Consider the following 17,567-nt stretch of genomic DNA (forward strand, 5'->3'; position numbering starts at 1 on the left):
AGATTTTGCTTCTACCATGCCAATCCTATCCTAGTTGTGTCATTTTATTGCCAGACTATTTTGGTGGGGACTAGGTTTCAAAGTTTAATGGACAGATGAAGAGTAAGCATATCTACCCTTGTTCCCCACCTTAAGGAGAAAGCATTGTATTTTCTCCATTCATATAAAGTGTTCTTGCTGGAAGTATGGAGTACATGTCTTTAATCTGTTGAGAAGGTTCTGTTCTACTTCTAGTCTCCTGATAGCTTTTACCATGAACAGCTGTAGAATTTAGTCCAATACTTTTTCTCCAACTAGTGACAGGATCATATGGCTTTTTCCTTTCCTCTGTTAAAATGATGACTTTTGGGGGTGGATCTTCCAATGTTGAACCAACACTGCCATCCCTATAACAAAACCACTTTCTACATCCTGCCAGATCTGACTTCTAATAGTTCATTTCATTAAACAAATTTCTATGTTCATACCTTTTTCTTCTATTATCTTTATCCAGCTTTAGGATTAGCACAATGTTGAGTTCCTAAAATGAGGGGAGAAGTGTTCCTTCTTTTTTCTGCTTTAATTGTTTGATATAATTTATCAGTTAAAATGTTTATGAGCCTGCTGTTGTCATATAGGTAGGTTTTCAAGCTAGGAATATACTTTCTTTAATAGGTGCTATTGAAATTTTATATTTCCTCCAGAGTTAGTTTCATTAATTTGTCTTCCAAGTTACTTCTTAGAAGTTGTCAAATTTATTTCAAAAAAGATTTTTGTAATATGCTTTCTATATCCTTTTAAATTCTGTGAAATCTGTGGTAATGTCTCCTAGATCTTAATATTGTAATTTAAAAAATGTATAACTGATATTGTGTAACAGGAAGAAAAGGTCTGTAAGAGCAGGGAAATTGGGAGGGGTAGGGGAAGGGAAAAAAGGGAAAAGAAAAAATATGAGAAGAGGAAAAAAATGGAAACAAGGTCTTTGCAAATAGGGAAGGGTGGAGGGGGTGAAGGGAGGGCAAGGGAAGGGGAAAAAATATAAGAACCCAGAGACTCATGTAATGGTACAAGATCCCAATGATGAATGTAACTGTATTTTTTACCTAAAATGTACCAATAAAGTTAATGGGGAAAAAAAATAAAAAAAACAAGGTAATACAAGAAAACTTTAAGTTTAGAATTTCTTATGTAGCAGAACTATTCCATTAGTATTTTGAGGTATATTATTATTCACAAAGTTCATCTCCCATGCACATTTTAGAAGGAGTTTTTTTTTTGAGGATGCACTGTCATGAGAAGAAAGACCAGAGAAGAAGAAAGACATTTGTTATGGTTTAGATCTAAAAGTCCCCTAGAATTCTCATGTGTGTGGAAGGTGATTGAATCATGGGGGCACTATAGCTGACTTGCTATTAGGAGGTGGGGCACTGGGGGAATGATTTGGAATGGTGTATTCTTGTCCCTAGCTCCTCTCTTCTCTCTCTGCTTCCTAGCTGCCATGACGTAAGCAGCTTTCATCTGCCAGACCCTTCCATCATGCCTTTCCTCCCTTGAAGCCAGATGACTATGAACTGAATCCTCTAAAAACTGTGTGTCAAATAAACCTCTCATCCTTTAAGTTGTGAGTGTTGACTGTTGTGTCCAGTGACAGAAAAGTGATTAAGAAAGATTTTGGTACTAGGAGTGGGGTTGTCATTGTGACTTTAACTGACCATGTGGTGTAGAAGCCTTTGGATGTGGCTAAGACAACATTGATCCTGGAGGGAGTGGGTCTAAGTGAGAAGCAATGGTCCAAGTCCTGGGGTAGATTCTCCAGAAGGTGTGATTGGGGAAGAAGTGGGTCCATTCAACAATGACTTAAGGGGCATGTGACTTAGCAAATATGTTAAAGGCTCATTCTTTTCTTTTTTTTAGTAAATTTTTTTCCAGGAAAAAAAAATGTACAAAAACATTTCAAACAAAAATAATTTCAATAAAACATTTAAAAAAGTATGTAAAAAGGTTGAGATACAAACATGAATGAAACTTAAATGTGACATGATTTTGAGCTAGTGATAGAAGTGACAAGAATCTATGAGACTTAAACACAATGGACCTTCTCTCAGGGGAAAATTGTATTGATGGAGAATTATGTGTAATTCCAGTTCACTGTTTGGCTGTGTGATTTTATTTACAGTGCTTTGATAATTTAGATACTATTTGGTGGTTTTCAACTCTGAGAGTCTCTCAAAGTATAGAAAAATTAATTATAGATATACAAAGGTGACCAAAATATACAGGGAATGTTTAAATTAAAAAATTATTATAGTAAATGACACATTGCCATTCATCCCCCTAAGAATGGTCCCCCTTGCTATGAACATACTTGTTCCATCATTCCTATCACTCTCTGAAGCATTTCTGGAAGTCCTCACTTGTGACTGTATTTATGAGATATGATAAAAAATATGGTACATGGTGTTGCTGAGTACCATCCAATGGAAAGGCAATCTTGTAAAATCATTACAGTGTGTGTTTAGCCACCTTATTCACTGGATCTGGCTCCCTGCAACTTTCAGCTCTTCCTCAAAGTCAAAATGAGTATGAAAGGTAAATGTTTAGAATTGATTCAGGACATCAAGGCAGTTGTGACAGCACAACTAAAGACACTCAGAAAAGAACACTTCCAGAACTGCTTCAGAAAGTTGTGGGAGTGAATGATGGGATAAGTTCATTGTAAAATGAGGAGGGGTATTTTGAGGGAAATTGAGTGCCAATGTGTCTTTACTATAATATATTTATACAAATTTAAATATTAACCATATTTGTTGATCATACCTTGTAGAATAGACTATTAATATTATATATTATCAGTCTTAATCATATGAAAATAAATTTATAATTGATAGAAACTGGCTATTAAAGAAAAGGCCAAGGGGCTACCATCCTCAGTGTATAGAGCAGGAAGAGCCGCTATATCATCTAAGTGTGATACAATAAGAAACAAAAGCTTTACTGTATTATCCAAAATTAAAGAAATTACAAATATAATAATGGAACATCAAAAAGGATCAAATTGTAACAGCATGAGATAATAGATATTATCTACTGTAGAACTGGAGATCCAGAAATGTAGAACTAAAGTGGTAGTTAGAATCACAAGAACAAATTAAAAATGGTTAGAAATGGCTTCTTTGGGTATGAAGAGATGTGAGAAGTAGGGTGGGAAAATATAGTTCTGATTCATAAATTCTTCTATATTTGCTTTTTTACCATGTTACTCCATTTGTTTAGATAAAAGTTAACTATTCTGCTTATAATCATGTACTTTTGCAATAGTATTTCTCATAATGGCTAAAAAATGGTCTCTACCTCACTAATGTAAAACAACTTTTCAGGAACCAACTGATGCAAATGATTTTGGCATCTCACCTACAAATAGAGGGCCAAATTGAATGTTTTATTTCAGAATATGTTTAACTTTATTGCAATATCATAGGGATAGCAACTAGAATGAGACATGACTTCCTCTTAGAGTTCCTTAGGTATTTGCTTAAATAACAGCTAGAATTAAGATTACATGGCACGTCAATTTTAAGTAGATGAATATTCACAAACATTTGTATTCATTATTTTGCATATTACTTCCTAATCTTTTCTAAATCAATGTTTATTACATATTCCATTTATAAAAGGAAAGCAAATTTTAGTAACTTATTTTTTAATGTTCATAGGTCCTTAATGATGAAGCTTTACCTTGTGAACTCTCACTTCTTCGTAACAAAATGAAATCATATGAATAAATAAATAGCCTGCACATAAAACAGTGCATGCACTGGCAACTGAGAAGCTTTCCCCACTCGCTTTTGTAAAACATTGCTGTTTTCCAAGTGAAGTTTCAGAATAGTTTCCAAAACTTGCCAGCATTGAGTTTTCCAGAAAAATGGAAGGGGATTGCTCAATGAGAGTGCCAAGGTGAGAAATGTTGAAAACCCACTTGCCAAATCACACTGACTTATGCTTTTGTGGTTAGAAGCATGTTGCACAATTAAAAAGCAGCAATAGCTGTGCTTTCCCTTCTATCCTTCCCTCCCTCTCTTTTCTTTCCTTGTAGAACAAGATGCTCATTTAAACTGAACCATGTGGGAGAAATTGAACTTCTGTAGCAGAAATCTATGTGGCATTCCACATAGTTTTGTTTATATGGTCCTACAGGTCTGTACACAGAAATCTCATGATCCTTTATTAGGTTTAAATTGGGCTTTGACCCATTTTCCAGTAGCATATAAAATTAACAAGTCTGAGCACTTGGTCCATTTTTTTTCTTATTGTCCCTCCAGAAATTAGTATAGTAGGCACTCAGTACGGTATCATTACTAGTAATAACTAACACTTATGTGGCTCTTATTATGGTTAAGAGCCTTTCTATGTTCTATAAATGCATTTAACCTTAAAAATAAGTCTTTTGGAAAAATATTACTCAAATTATCTCCATTTGAGAGTGTGTGTAAACTGAGTCTCAAAGAGGCTAAGTGACTGGCCTAGGGTCACAGAGCTGCTGTGGGTAAAGCTGGGGTTCAAACCTAAGCAAATTAGTGAAAGAACCATGCTCTTGGCCTGGACCTCATTAATGTTCCCTCCATGGGTTGCTGTACCTCTAGTGGGGTTGTGTCTTTCCCTTGCATTCTCGGGGCATACTGAATAATGCCCCATGCATAGAGGCATCTATAATTAATGGCTCCTAACTGAATGGATAAAAAAGTGTTACATCCAGCAGTGATAATTTTGGTTGAAGTGAACTCAGCCTTCAATTTAGAGTATTACCTCTTGTACAAAGAGGTGAACACCATCATATGTGTAAAAGAAGGGCAAATGGTAGTGGTTAAGGAAGTATGCCTGCCAGCGCTACAGGGGGATCATTCATTGACAGAGTTGCTTTGGCTGAGAAGAGGGGACTGTATCTGCAAAGCAACTTTCCTCTTCCAAAGCATTTGATATACTTTATCTTTTTCAACATATTACATTATAAGAAAGCATTGCCGTATTTTGGGTTTACCAAGGTGTCAGAACTGGAAAGCCCAAATAACATCTCCTGTGCTACCTCTAAGACAGGGTCCCAAGGATTTAGTGCCAGCTCTACTGACTTTGTATAGTGGATTTGCCCCCCCTAGGGATGCAGAATGGCAGGAAAAAGATTCCAATCATCTAATTTTTCCATTGAAATTTTTAGAGGAGAAAATTTTAGATACCAAGTGTATGATCTTCTTTAGCCCTATTCTTTGCTTACTAATGCAGAGCCATGTGTGTAAGCATGAAACTTAAATTACCCAAAAGCTGATTTTTGTTTATGATTATCATCCTTTAAATAGGTCATTACAAACTCATGCAAAACTTTGGAAACAAACAGTTGAATACAAATAAATAGCTGGCTAGTTATAATAGATCAGTAATTAGATGTTTTCATGAATTTGATTGCTTAAATTCAGGCATCATTTTCTCCCAACCTAGCTTATTAAAGAAGTGGCTGGATTGACTGTTTCCTTCCTATTTGGGTCATTCTTGCTTCCTAGAAAGGAATTCCATCTCCGAGCAGTTTGGGATGGAGAACCTTGACGGGAAGGAGGTTCCATCTCAGCAAGGGGGCCTCAGACTCTCAGGTGACAGATTCTCTGAAATGGCCTCACTGTCTCTGTGTATCCCTCTGTGTCTCGCTGTGTCCCCTGGTATTCTTCTCTGTCCCCTCTGTCACTTTTGTGACCCATTGTGTTGCACAATATATGTACCCTGCTTCCTCTAGTGCACCTTGTGGCCCTGTTATATCTTCTGTATTCCTGTGGTCTCCTTCCTGTTTCTCTGTATGTTTCCCTGTGCCTTCTGTGCCCCTGTGTCCTCCTATGTCTGTGTCTCCCTTCTATCTCTTCTTCATTTTCCCCCATGTCTTCATGTCCCTCTGTGTTCCTTCGTCTCCTTGTGCCCCATGTCTCCCTCTGTGTCCTGTATCCCCTGTCTCATGTCTCTCAGTGTCCACTTTGATATGTCTCCTTGTGTTCCCTCTTTGTCCCTCCCCGTCCTCTCTGTGTTCCCATGTGTTCTTCCTGTGCCCCTGGGTCCCTCTTTGTCCCTTTTGTGTTCTGTTTTGTCCCCTCTGTGTTTTCCTGCATCCTCTATCCCCTAGTGTACCCCCTGACTTTCCTTTTGTCCCCATTGTCCTCTCTTTGTTTCCCGGTATCCCTCATGTCCTCTGATATCCCCTAGAGTCCCCTTCCTTTCTTCCCTCAGAGCCTCTCATTGGTGGCAGTAAATGTTGGATCTACCTTGAGACAGCTTAAGGGATGCCACCTCACTGTGGGAACCAGAGACTGACAAGCAACCTCCTCTAGCAAGGTCATCTCCACACCAGGCTTTCCACATCCAAGGGGGCTCCATCTCCCTGCTCTGGGGTTAAAGACCAGAGGTGACACACTTGCTCTGTACAAGTGATAGCATCAGCCCCTGGTCTTGGCTTGTTAGGTGTGACAGGGAGCCATCTCTTAATCTACCAGCTTCAGGTGACTTATTTGGTGGCACAGTCTGACCTCAGATACCAGCTTTGATACATTCTAGCGTTGTTCTTGAAAAATGAGGTGGAGGGAATATCTAATGGGGGAGACCAGGCAGTCCTTTTCAGCTTCTCCATGGAAAGTAGAGAAGCTTATGTAGAGATGGGTCTTCACAGGCCAGTTATGCCCCTTGCCAGTGTGGTTGTTCCTGGTAATGATGTTGGCCATTGATCTGTGTTTTCTATTGTCTTTCTTTGTCACATCTTTGTCTGGTAATAAAATCCTTTTGGATCTCAAGATCAGTAAACATTAACATTCCTTTCTTTGGAACCAGGAGTTCCCATAGGAAAGGGAAGAGATGGTTACCTTTGGTCATGACGATTCCTGCCAGTGCTTTGTGGCGGGCATGCATGGATGTCAAGTCAATTGTCAGCTCACGGAACTTCTGTGTAACCAGCTGGGACACCGAGTCGGCGAATTCCTGAAAGACAAAAGCACCAAGGCACTTTGATGGGCTGGGCAGAAGCAGTGAGTGGACAGTTGGCTCTCATGTCCTCCTCCCCTTTTCAGCCCTGTCCTCATGTGGACGTCTGGAGGTGCCCATCACAGGGGATCCATGCCACCACATGTGTGCCCATGTGCATCTACCATCTGTCTCACTCACCTCATGGTCTTAGGGAGGAATCATAGTGAGGGGTTAACTCTCAGCATTGCCCTTGGTAGAAATCCAGACCTGTACCTGAGCAGGGAACTTTGGCATGGAAATTTGTCCAGTTCCTCCCTGTCCTTGCCCCTCAGAGGAGTAGGCTTGGAGGAGTCTGGAAGGTAGAACTTGATCAGAAGAACTCTGAGAGGAGAGGGAGGGGATTTGGACACATGGGGTGATTGGCCATCACTTTCTTCTCAGTATCAGTAGCTGGGAGAACTTTGGGCTCTATCCTGGCTGAGCTGCTCACTACAGCTCATGCCACAACTTCTTTTCTCACCTTCCTGCAAATGTACACATAAGCACATGTGTACATATGGGAACACATACAGGCACATATGCAGTAAAGTGCATACAGGATGTACATATACAAAACTCACATGTGCATACATAAGCGTGTCCATGCACACACAAACACATGTGCATAGTGCAGAAAGCTATATACACTCACAACACACAAGCAGGTGTATGCACACAATCACACATGCACTCAAAACACCATGTGCACAGATACACATACACATATGCATGCATCCAGATGCAAGCACACTCATTTACACACGATGCACATGTACATGCATGCAGAGGCACATCATGGCATCGTAATCTTCTACTCAGCTGTCCCACATCTCTGTTAATGCAGCACATATACAATAACAAAGCTAGTGAAGCCCAGAAAGCATGGCCTTGTGACCACACTTTCCCCAGCTCCTCCAGATCCTGTGGCTGAAACACTGCCTTCTCCTAACTGGGGAGGCCCTTGGATTTTCATCAGGGGGCAGCTTAGGTGGCATGACTGTCACAAACATTGGAGCAGGAAAACCTGGTTGGATCCTCTTTTGCAACCTCTGAGCTGGGCAAGTCATTCCAAACCTCTGAGCCCCACTTTTCTAATTGATAAGGTAATCCTCTTAATTTCCATCTGACAGTGTTTTGTGAGGATTGAATGAATTAATGCTTCTTAAATACTTAACAGAGTGTCTCACATTTGTTAAGTACTCAAAAATGATGACTATAACCATTATTCTCATCATCATCATCATCATTATTGTTTTTCCAGGTCCTTGTAGGGAGTGACCAGATTTTTATGAAGCCAAATCAATCCATGTATCCAGAAGGTGAGCAAACAGTTCATTTATTCTGATGGACTGGATTTTCATCATTTTGATACTATTCAGGCATTAGTACAGATATGGGCAGGCTTCTGATATATAAAGATGAGACAGACAATGTTTAAAATTCCTTTTGTATGCAATAAAACCCTTCTACATGAAAGCAAGGCTGTCTCCAGGAAGCAAAAACTCTGCCACAAAAATAACCCAATGTATTTTCCTTCCCAGTGTTTTAGTGATAAAGGGTGAGCAGCAGTGAGGGCCTGTGTGACCTCTTCTGAGTACAACTTCCGGGATTTGGCAACCCCATAGAGGGTAGATGGCATACAAGTTGGGCTTCCTCCACATATTTGCAATCCTGATGGAGAGGGGAGAGGTTGGGCCCCAGCTCTTCAAGGACTGCTGTGTATTTGGGGGTCTCACTGGCTCTTCCTCCTACCCAGGCTGCTCAGTGTGATGCTGTCACCCCTAGCTGGTTGCCATGGAGTCATGGAATTGTACAGATGAATCCTGGACGATGCTTTAGACTGTCCTGGTTTTTTATGTCTTGGAAGATGAGGTCCAGAGAAGACAGCCTATGTCCTCAAACACACCGTATGCTGTGTCCAGAGGCTGTCTGGAAAATAACTGTAACTAGGGGCTTAAAACATGAGAAATTTATTCTTTCACAACCGTGGGAGCTGAAGCCCAAGTTTAAGGTGTCCTTGGCTGTGTTCCCTCATGAGGTTCCAGGTAAGATATTTCCTTCCTCTTCCTCTTCCTATTTTCTTCCAGCTTCTAGTGGCTCCAGTATTCCTACACTTTTGGTCAGATGGCTCCAATCTCTGTCTCTGTCTTTATGTGGTCTTTTCCCCAGGTCTATGCCTTTCCCCCTTCTCACGCTTATAAGGACACTTGTCGCTGGACTTAAGACTCACCCAGACAATCCAATCTGATCATCTCAAATTCTGTAACTTGATTATGCCTGCAAATACCCTTTCCCCAAATACACAGTTTTAGGATTGAACATGTCTTTGGGGGCTGCTGATCAGCTCCCCGCACCCTGGTATTTGTTCCTCCACTTTATGCTGTGCAAAAGAAACTGTCAGTTTTTCAGAGGCTTGAATTTCACTAATTTCTATTTGTTTTGAGAAGCCCAATTCTCAATTTGAGTGAGAAGAGGGAGAAGTTGACCCAATTTCCCTGAGTGACCAAACCCATTGTCATGAATGAGGGTCTGCAGGGTTAGATGTCAGATGCAAGCAGTAGCTTCCATGACAGTCCTTCATCCTCACAAAGAAGGGTGTACCTCCCACACTTCCAGACAAGGCCTGACAGCACTTCACTGCCCTCCTTCCAAGCAGGATGCTAGAGATGTGAGGTCACTGACCAACACTGAGCTCCACGCTGGGGCTAGGAGGGCCTCAGAGGCAGGCTGTAGAATTCCTCCCTCCAGGAGCACAGAGGGCATGAAGCCCATAGAATGAGAACCTCAAGAGGTCTCAGCAATCACCTTGAGTTTTGAAAAAAGTCACCAGCCTTTCAGCACCATGTCTAGTGAGCCATGAAGAAATGATAGCAGCAGCCCTAATTGCAGGTGGCAGCATGGCAGGTGAGAGGCCACTGGCTCCATCTTGCCAGGGGTGCCGGGCATCTCCCAAGGTGGGGTATTCCAGGGGCCCAGATTGATGGGACAGCCCTGGCTTTGGACCAGAGACAGATGGAGTCTTGTGCTCTTCAAGGCCTTGGGTTTGAGTTTTGGGTGACCTGGGAAGTGGGCGAAGACTATACACACTGGGCCCAGGGCCTGGGGCACCTGTCCCTATTGTTCCCCACATATGGGAATTGGCTGTGACGGCTGAAGGTTTCCATCTGGTCAGAGGGTTTTCTGATGCTGACACTTGAGATGAGCTTGAAGGAAGAGCAGCTGCATCATCCCTGCAAACTCCCTCTGTTCTGTGAAAGAATAAATTCTATTCTCTGTCTGGCCAGCTCCACAGCATGTCAGCAGATGAGGAGAAAATCCATGGACTGTTTTACTGGCAGAAGCATCCAAGCTTACATTAGAGGGGAATGACTTCCTCCAGCTGGATGTTGCAATGGCATTTTGTGGGGAGAGAGTGCTCTGAATGCTTTATCACTGTGTTGTGACCCTCTGGAGTCAGCTTCTAATTGTTCATGTATGTTAATCTCCATTCTTGGGGACTTTGGCAGAAGTATGTCTTTTTCTTCTAATATACTGTTCACAGCACTGAGCATTGGATTCCTACACATCCTGTGTTCCACAGAGTCATTCTAAATGGTATTTTCAACAGTTTTCCCTTCTTTTTAAAGTGAAGTGTTCTACTGTCCAAGGATGATAAGAATGACCGACATAGGAGGTATCTTTTAATTTCTTTGTGATTTCTGATAGGTCTCCCTAAGCCCCTCAGATGAAGATGTCCCCAAATCACTGAGTAAGTACATAGAGTATGCAAAAACTGACTTCACTTTGGAAATCTAAAGCCCACTCTGCCTCCGTTAGAGATGGGAAAATATCCAAGCAGGGCAGCAGAGACTTGCCGCATGCCTGGAACAGTGCCAGGGTCTATGTACACAATGTCCCACTTACTCCTAAAGAAGAAGGCACATTATCCTTAGCAACTGTTGAAGAATCTCAACCAAAGTTACATGGTCAGGATGTGGCAGACACAGGACTTAAAGCCCACAGATTTGACTCCTTCTCTTCATGCTGACCTGGGAAGCAGATTTCTCTGAGGAAAAGCAGGTTTCTCTCCTCAAGATTATCCCAGGATTAGTTTCATCCTCATGCAGATTGAGCAGCACCCTTTGTGAAGAGAAATACAGGGATGTGCACTGTCATCCTGAGAAGGGCCGGCTGCACACACACACAGAGGCCCCCTGGTCCCTGGACACCCTCCAGGGCCTGCATCCCAGGATGCTTTGCACCCATTATGAAGTAATTAGCCCTGGGCCACAGCCGTTCCCTAATGGAGTCATTTGAGGAAATGCTGAAGCAGAACAAATTGCATTTCGGTTTGGATTTCAGCATTTCCACAGATGAAGGGTTCCTTGACTCATTTCGCTTGGCAAAGCATACAACCAATGGGACTTCAGGTGGCTTGTGTTCAGAGAGTGACAAGTACCTCTGGCTAGCTGATATGGCCTGGAATCCAGCAAAGCTCCACGGTGAGATTGCTGGTGGGGGTGTCCCTCAACTCAGCTTCCTCCAGGAGGCCTGGGACACAACTGCCAGCTGTAAGCCACAGTGTTGGGCAGGGGACGCTCAATCCTGGGAGGGCCAGCTAAGGTTAGCAGTAACTGGTGCCCTCTAGGGTGGGGACACTTCACCTCCAACACACATGCATACCATTGACTCTATAACCTGTTTTTAAATGTTATGTCCACCCTGCTTCTAGTCTCTCAAATCCTGGGATTAGCTAAAATGGGTCTCATTTTCAGCATTTACAGGTCCTTGCTTGCTTCTGCAGTTTGCTGTGTTTAGAACAATGGCAACATCTATGTAGAAGCTTATTTATATTTGGTCTTGCAGATGTCCTAAGTTTTCTCTTATTAATAACATAATCCCTGGTCAATGCTATATTTGTGTTCAGGGTCAATGGCTTCTGTTCCTTTTACACTTTTCTGGCTTTGCCATAGCACCGAGTGGTATCATGGATGTCATCCATAATATGCACATTTTGAATGGATGACAGAATATGGGAATACATGAGATTCTCAGGATGGACTAGAAGGACATAAAAATGGCTGTTTAATGGATAAAACTTCCATACAAAAGTGATAATTTTTCTTCACCAGTTACTCTCAGCATTTTCTCAACTTTAATACACTGTCTTTGTCTGCTCAGGCTACCACAGCAGGCTCCTGTGTAGTTTTAAGCAACAGAAATTAATTTTTTTATAGTTCCAAAGTCTGAAAGTCCCAGATAAAGGTGTCAGTAAGGTAGGATTCAGTCTCTTGGCTTGACGCATCACCCTTGTGCTGTGGGCTCACATGGCCTCTTCTTTATGTGTGTGGAGAGAGAAAGGCAGCAGGAGTGAGCTCTCTGGTGTTTCATCTCTTAAGGCTACTAACTCATCAGATCAGGCACCACTCTTGAGAACTCATTTGAACTGAACTACTTAGAGGCCTCACTTCTAAATATGGGCATATTGGTGTTAGGCCTTCAACATATGAATTTGGGGGGAGGGTATTCATTCAGTCCACACCATTCTACCCCCTCTCCAAGTCATGCCCTTTTTGGATGGCAATACATTGATTCCATCCCAACAACCCTCAAATTCTCAACTCATTCCAGCATCAGTGTTAAAATCTGAAGTCCAAAGGCTCACCTAAGAGGCATTTAAATTGGTTATGGATGGGACTCTAGGTATAATTTCCTCTAAAGCAAAATTCATCTCCAGTTGTGAACCTGTGGAAGCACAATACAGTGACAGGACAGGTGTAGGACAGACATTCCCATTCCACAAGAGAGTCATAGGACAAAAGAAAGAGGTGATTAGTTCCATACAAGACCTAAACCTAGCAAGGAGAATTCTATTCCATCCTAAGACTTGAGAATCATTCTCTTTGGCTTGAGGCTTGGGGGGTGACAATGTTACTCCCTAGGCTCAGAGATAGTGAGCCTCTGATATCTCTTCTTACCAGGCCATTAATGTTGTTGGGTCAGGATCCTGCCCTTATGCCCTCATTTAACCTTTATTTCTTCCTTACTCCAAATGCATACAGCCACACAATGGGCTGGAGTTCCAATATGAATTTTGGGGGAACACAGACGTTCATCCATAAAACACAGAAACATGACATCACCTGTGTAGCACCCCCTCTGATGTCCCTGTAATGCCTTAGTTTGGCAGTTACAGGTCATAGTGCACCACTCCCTCTTGCACCTCATAAAAATAGATCCCAAACCATGGAATATGTCAGGGAGGCAGAGGTTGTGAACATTTTCCAGTGTGGATGTGTACTTCTCTTCCTTGACATGTGACATTGCCTTGGTCCATGGCATTGATGTGGAGCCATGTGACCAGAGCTACCCATGAAGTTTTGGGAGAAGGGGGTGCTCTGTGTTTATTCCTCTGTCTCTGTCTCTGTCTCTGTCTCTCTGTCTCCCTCCATCCCTCTGTTCCTCAATTCTTCATTTCTCTCTTCCCTCCTCTCCTAGCTGGAGGCAGAGATGCCCAGGGGAGAACCTCTAGAGCCAGGGTCAAGGATTTTCCTACTTGCTGTGAACTGTGTGCTTTTATCCATATAAAGCCACTAATTTGAGGGCTTGCCGTTTACTCCAAAATATAGAGAGGAAAAGAGCACATCATAAAAAGGTAAACCAATCAAATTAAAGAAATAAAATTAAAGAAAAGCAAAGAGTGCATAGTCTGGTAACATTGTGAGTAGCAAATGACTTTGCACCTCATCCTTGCTATGACACATATGGTGTTCAGTGTATCTTTCACTGACCTGGCTCATGTGGTGGATCCATGATGAGCTGACCCACAGCTGGCCTGACACATCTGAAGGCCCAGGTGACACCTCATCTATGCCAAACTGGTGTTGGATTAAGGAGTCTGGGGCTGGGGTAGGCTTTTGTGGGTGATGTGTTGGGGTCCGCAGGTGTCAGAGATCAGCTCCTGACTCTGATCTACTCACCATATGAAGTGCGCTTCACTTCTGGAATGTTTAATTTCCATGTGTTGTCATTTGTGAATGTGAATATGCCATAGAAAAAACAGATGCAGCATCATAGATTCATCACTTTTGTGCCATCTGATATTGGACGAGTGGAAAGATAAAGACTTGCTTTTGAGAATGTACCTAACTCTCCTACTATGTCATTGATGAAAGATCATTTAAACAATTGCTCAACAGCTCGTCCACCTGGGGCTCAGAAGCGGCCCCAAGGAGGTGCAATAGACTCACCCAGAGCTCCCACCAGGGCTCTGTGGGGGAGAATTTGCTGCTAAGGTGCTGAGAGGCTGTTCTCTCTGCCTCAGAGCCCATCAGGCTCCATGAGGGCTTTTTGTTTTAATGTCTCCTCCCCTATAATCCTTCTCTCTTTATTCTTTTGAAAAAAGTCTTGAGAGTTCTATAATGTTTTATAATGGTGAATGGTAAAAGAAAAAATGATTTCTTAGATCTTCTTACTTTGGCTGATAAACTAATTAAAATATAGGGAGATTTTTTCTGATGGTTAAGATTTAACCAGCATTACTTTCTGGAACTGCTGTAACGAGTCTTGTGTGTGAACCCTAACTCTAGGGCCTTCAATTCCTTGTTAAGATCCTGGCAGGGAGAGCTGCCCCCAGAGCAGAGGAGGTGAACTTTCTGGGCTGCCATACCACCACCTGCAGGACCCAGGAGCAGAGCTGCCCCCAGTGCAGAGGAGGTGAACCTTCCAGGGCACCTTACCACCACTCCCAGTGCTGAGGAGGTGAGCCACACAGGCACCAGGAGCACCCCCCCCTTGAAATAATGAGAAGACACTTAAACAAGTCTCAAAACCAGACTCCCAGATCACCTAAAGCAACTCCAAAGGGAAACAAGATGGAACAATCTGACACTCAACCACCTGGACTCCCTGAACTGGCAACAAAAGAGGATCTGGAAAAAATGAAATCAGAAATAATTTCTCAGATAACAGCAGAGAGTGTGATCATAGTGCAAGGTATGATTAATAAGTCTAGAAAGGACATAGATAAATAGAGGAACTGAGGAACATGATGGAATCCCAACATAGGAAACAAATGGAATCCATAAAACAGATGAAAACAGATTTCCAGGAGATTAAAAACTCCACTGAAAGTCTATGCAGCAGAATGAGCCAATGTGAGGACAGGATTTCAGATATAGAAGATAAGATTGCAATTAGTGACAGGAAAAGAAAAATTTCTTTGAAATAGTAAGGGACCATGAGAAATCAATCCAGCAGCTGCTAGACAATGCAAAGAGGAAAAACTTAAGACTGATCGGAGTCAATGAAGAAACAGGAGAGAGTGTAGACAACATAAAAAATCTTTTCACAGAAGTGATGGCAGAAAACTTCCCAAGCAGGGGAAAAGAACTTGACATACAGATAAGCAAGGGATAAAGGACTCCAACTAGCCTTCATCAAAAAAAATAAATCTACACATAGGCATATAATAGGTAAGATTCCAGAAACCCAGCAGAAGAACAAAATTCTACAAGCAGTTAGAGAAAAGAAACAAATCACATACAAAGGAAAGCCCATCAGAATCACAGCAGATTTCTCAACTCAAACCCTCAAGGGAAGAAGAGCTTGGCATGATGTATTTCAAACCCTAAAGGAAAACAGCCTCCAACTCAGATTGATGTACTCTGCAAAACTATCTTTCAAAATTGAGGGAGAAATAAGATACTTGCATGACAAAGAGCACTTTAGGAACTTCATGAATACCAAACCACCACCCCCAAAAATTTTAGGCAAAATCCTAGGAAAAGACAATGAGGATCGCAACCACATGAAGCCCAGCAGAATGAATCCACTGGGCACGACAAGAAATTAAACACAAAGGGGGAGAATCCAACAAAAAGAAAAAGTCATGACAATGATAAGTCAATATGCATCAGCTATAACCATCAATGTTAACAGTCTCATTTTACCAATCAAAAGAAAAGGACTGGCAGAATGGGTCAATTAGTAAGATCCAACAATATGCAGCACACAAGAAACACAATTCAAAAAGAAACTCATAGACTGAAAGTTAAAGGATGGAAAACAATACTCCATGGGACAGGAACCAAAAAAAAAAAAAAGCAGGAGTAGCTATCCTCTTTGCAGATCAAGTGGATTTCAAACCAACACTGATTAAAAGAGACAAAGAAGGACACTACATCCTTGTAAAGGAAACAATCGAACAGGAAGAGATGACAATCACAAATATCTATGCACCAAATACTAGTGCACCCAACTATATAAAACAAATAATAACGGACATGAAAAGTCATATGTGCACTAATGCAATAGTAGTGGGGGACCTCAATACCCCACTGTCACAAATAGGTAAATCAACTAGACAAAAAATAAGCAATAAAATACTAGAACTCAAACTTTTGAACAAATGAACCTAACAGATGTTTACAGTGTTCCTCCCCACAAAATCAGAATACACATTCTTTTCAACTGCACACATGGGTCGTTCTCCAAAATAGACCACGTACTTGCTCATAGAACATGTTTAAGTAAGTGCAAAGGAATTGAAGTTATCCCCTGTATATTATCAGACCATAGTGTGATGAAATTCAAGATCAATAGCAAAAGAAACCACAAGAATTTCATAAACACATGCATATTGAACAACACATTTCTGAATAACCAATGGTTCACAGAGGAAATTAAAGACTAAAGCAGACAGTTCCTACAATTAAATGACAATGACAATACAACATATTGGAATCTATGGGACACAATGAAAGCAGTCTTATGAGGGAAATTCATAGCAGTGAATACTCAAATTAGGAAAACAGAGTGAGCCCAATTCAACAACCTGATGCTGAACCTCAAGCTTCTAGAAAAAGAAGGGCAGGACAAACTCAAAGCTCACACAAAGGAGGAAATTATAAAGATCCGAGCAGAAATCAATGCAATGGAGACTAAGAGAATGATACAAAAAAATCAATGAAGCCAAGAGTTGGTTTTTCAACAGAATAAACAAAATTGACAAACCTTAGCCAACCTTATCAGAAAATGGAAAGAAAAGGCCCAAATCCATGCAATTAGGAATGAAAAGGGTGAAATTACAACAGACCCAGCAGAAATCCAGAGGAGCATCAGTACCTACTTCCAGAACCTATACACCAATAAGATGGAAAACACAGAAGAAATGGACAGATTCCTAGATAGGTATGAATTACCAAAGTTGATCGAAAAAGACCTAAAAATCCTAAACAGGCCATATAAATCAATGTAATTGAAAACTTACCAACTAAGAAAGGCCCAGGTCCTGATGTCTTCATTGCTGAATTCTACAAGACATTTAGAGAGGAACTACTGCTACTACTGTTCAAACTCTTCAATGAAATTGAAAGGGAAGCAATACTCCCAAATTCATTCTTGGAAGCAAGCATCACCTTGGTCCCCAAAGCAGGGAAAAACCCAACTGAAAAAGAGAACTATAGGCCAATCTCACTAATGAATATAGATTCAAAAATCCTTAGTAAGATACTGGCAAATAGAATGCAGAAGATCATCAAGAAGATCATACACCCTGATCAAGTGGGATTCATCCCAGGGATGCA

At 41.5% G+C, this 17,567-nt stretch overlaps 1 protein-coding gene across 3 annotated transcripts in view; it reads right to left on the minus strand.

The window, feature by feature from the left end:
• The window catches only part of Adarb2 (adenosine deaminase RNA specific B2 (inactive)), a 549,151-nt gene that overhangs the window by 80,230 nt on the left and 451,354 nt on the right, over nucleotides 1-17,567 (minus strand). For all 3 annotated transcript variants that reach the window (XM_087181947.1, XM_087181948.1, XM_087181946.1), the window contains one exon: nucleotides 6,864-6,978. In XM_087181947.1, the coding sequence (XP_087038073.1) occupies nucleotides 6,864-6,978 (115 nt within the window). The remainder of the gene's footprint in view (nucleotides 1-6,863; nucleotides 6,979-17,567) is intronic.

This window comes from Heterocephalus glaber, unplaced genomic scaffold, assembly GCF_053883595.1.
Source record: "Heterocephalus glaber isolate CG9 unplaced genomic scaffold, H.glaber_assembly_v1.0 deba00001472, whole genome shotgun sequence".
In the NCBI taxonomy this organism is placed as follows: Eukaryota; Metazoa; Chordata; class Mammalia; order Rodentia; family Bathyergidae; genus Heterocephalus; species Heterocephalus glaber.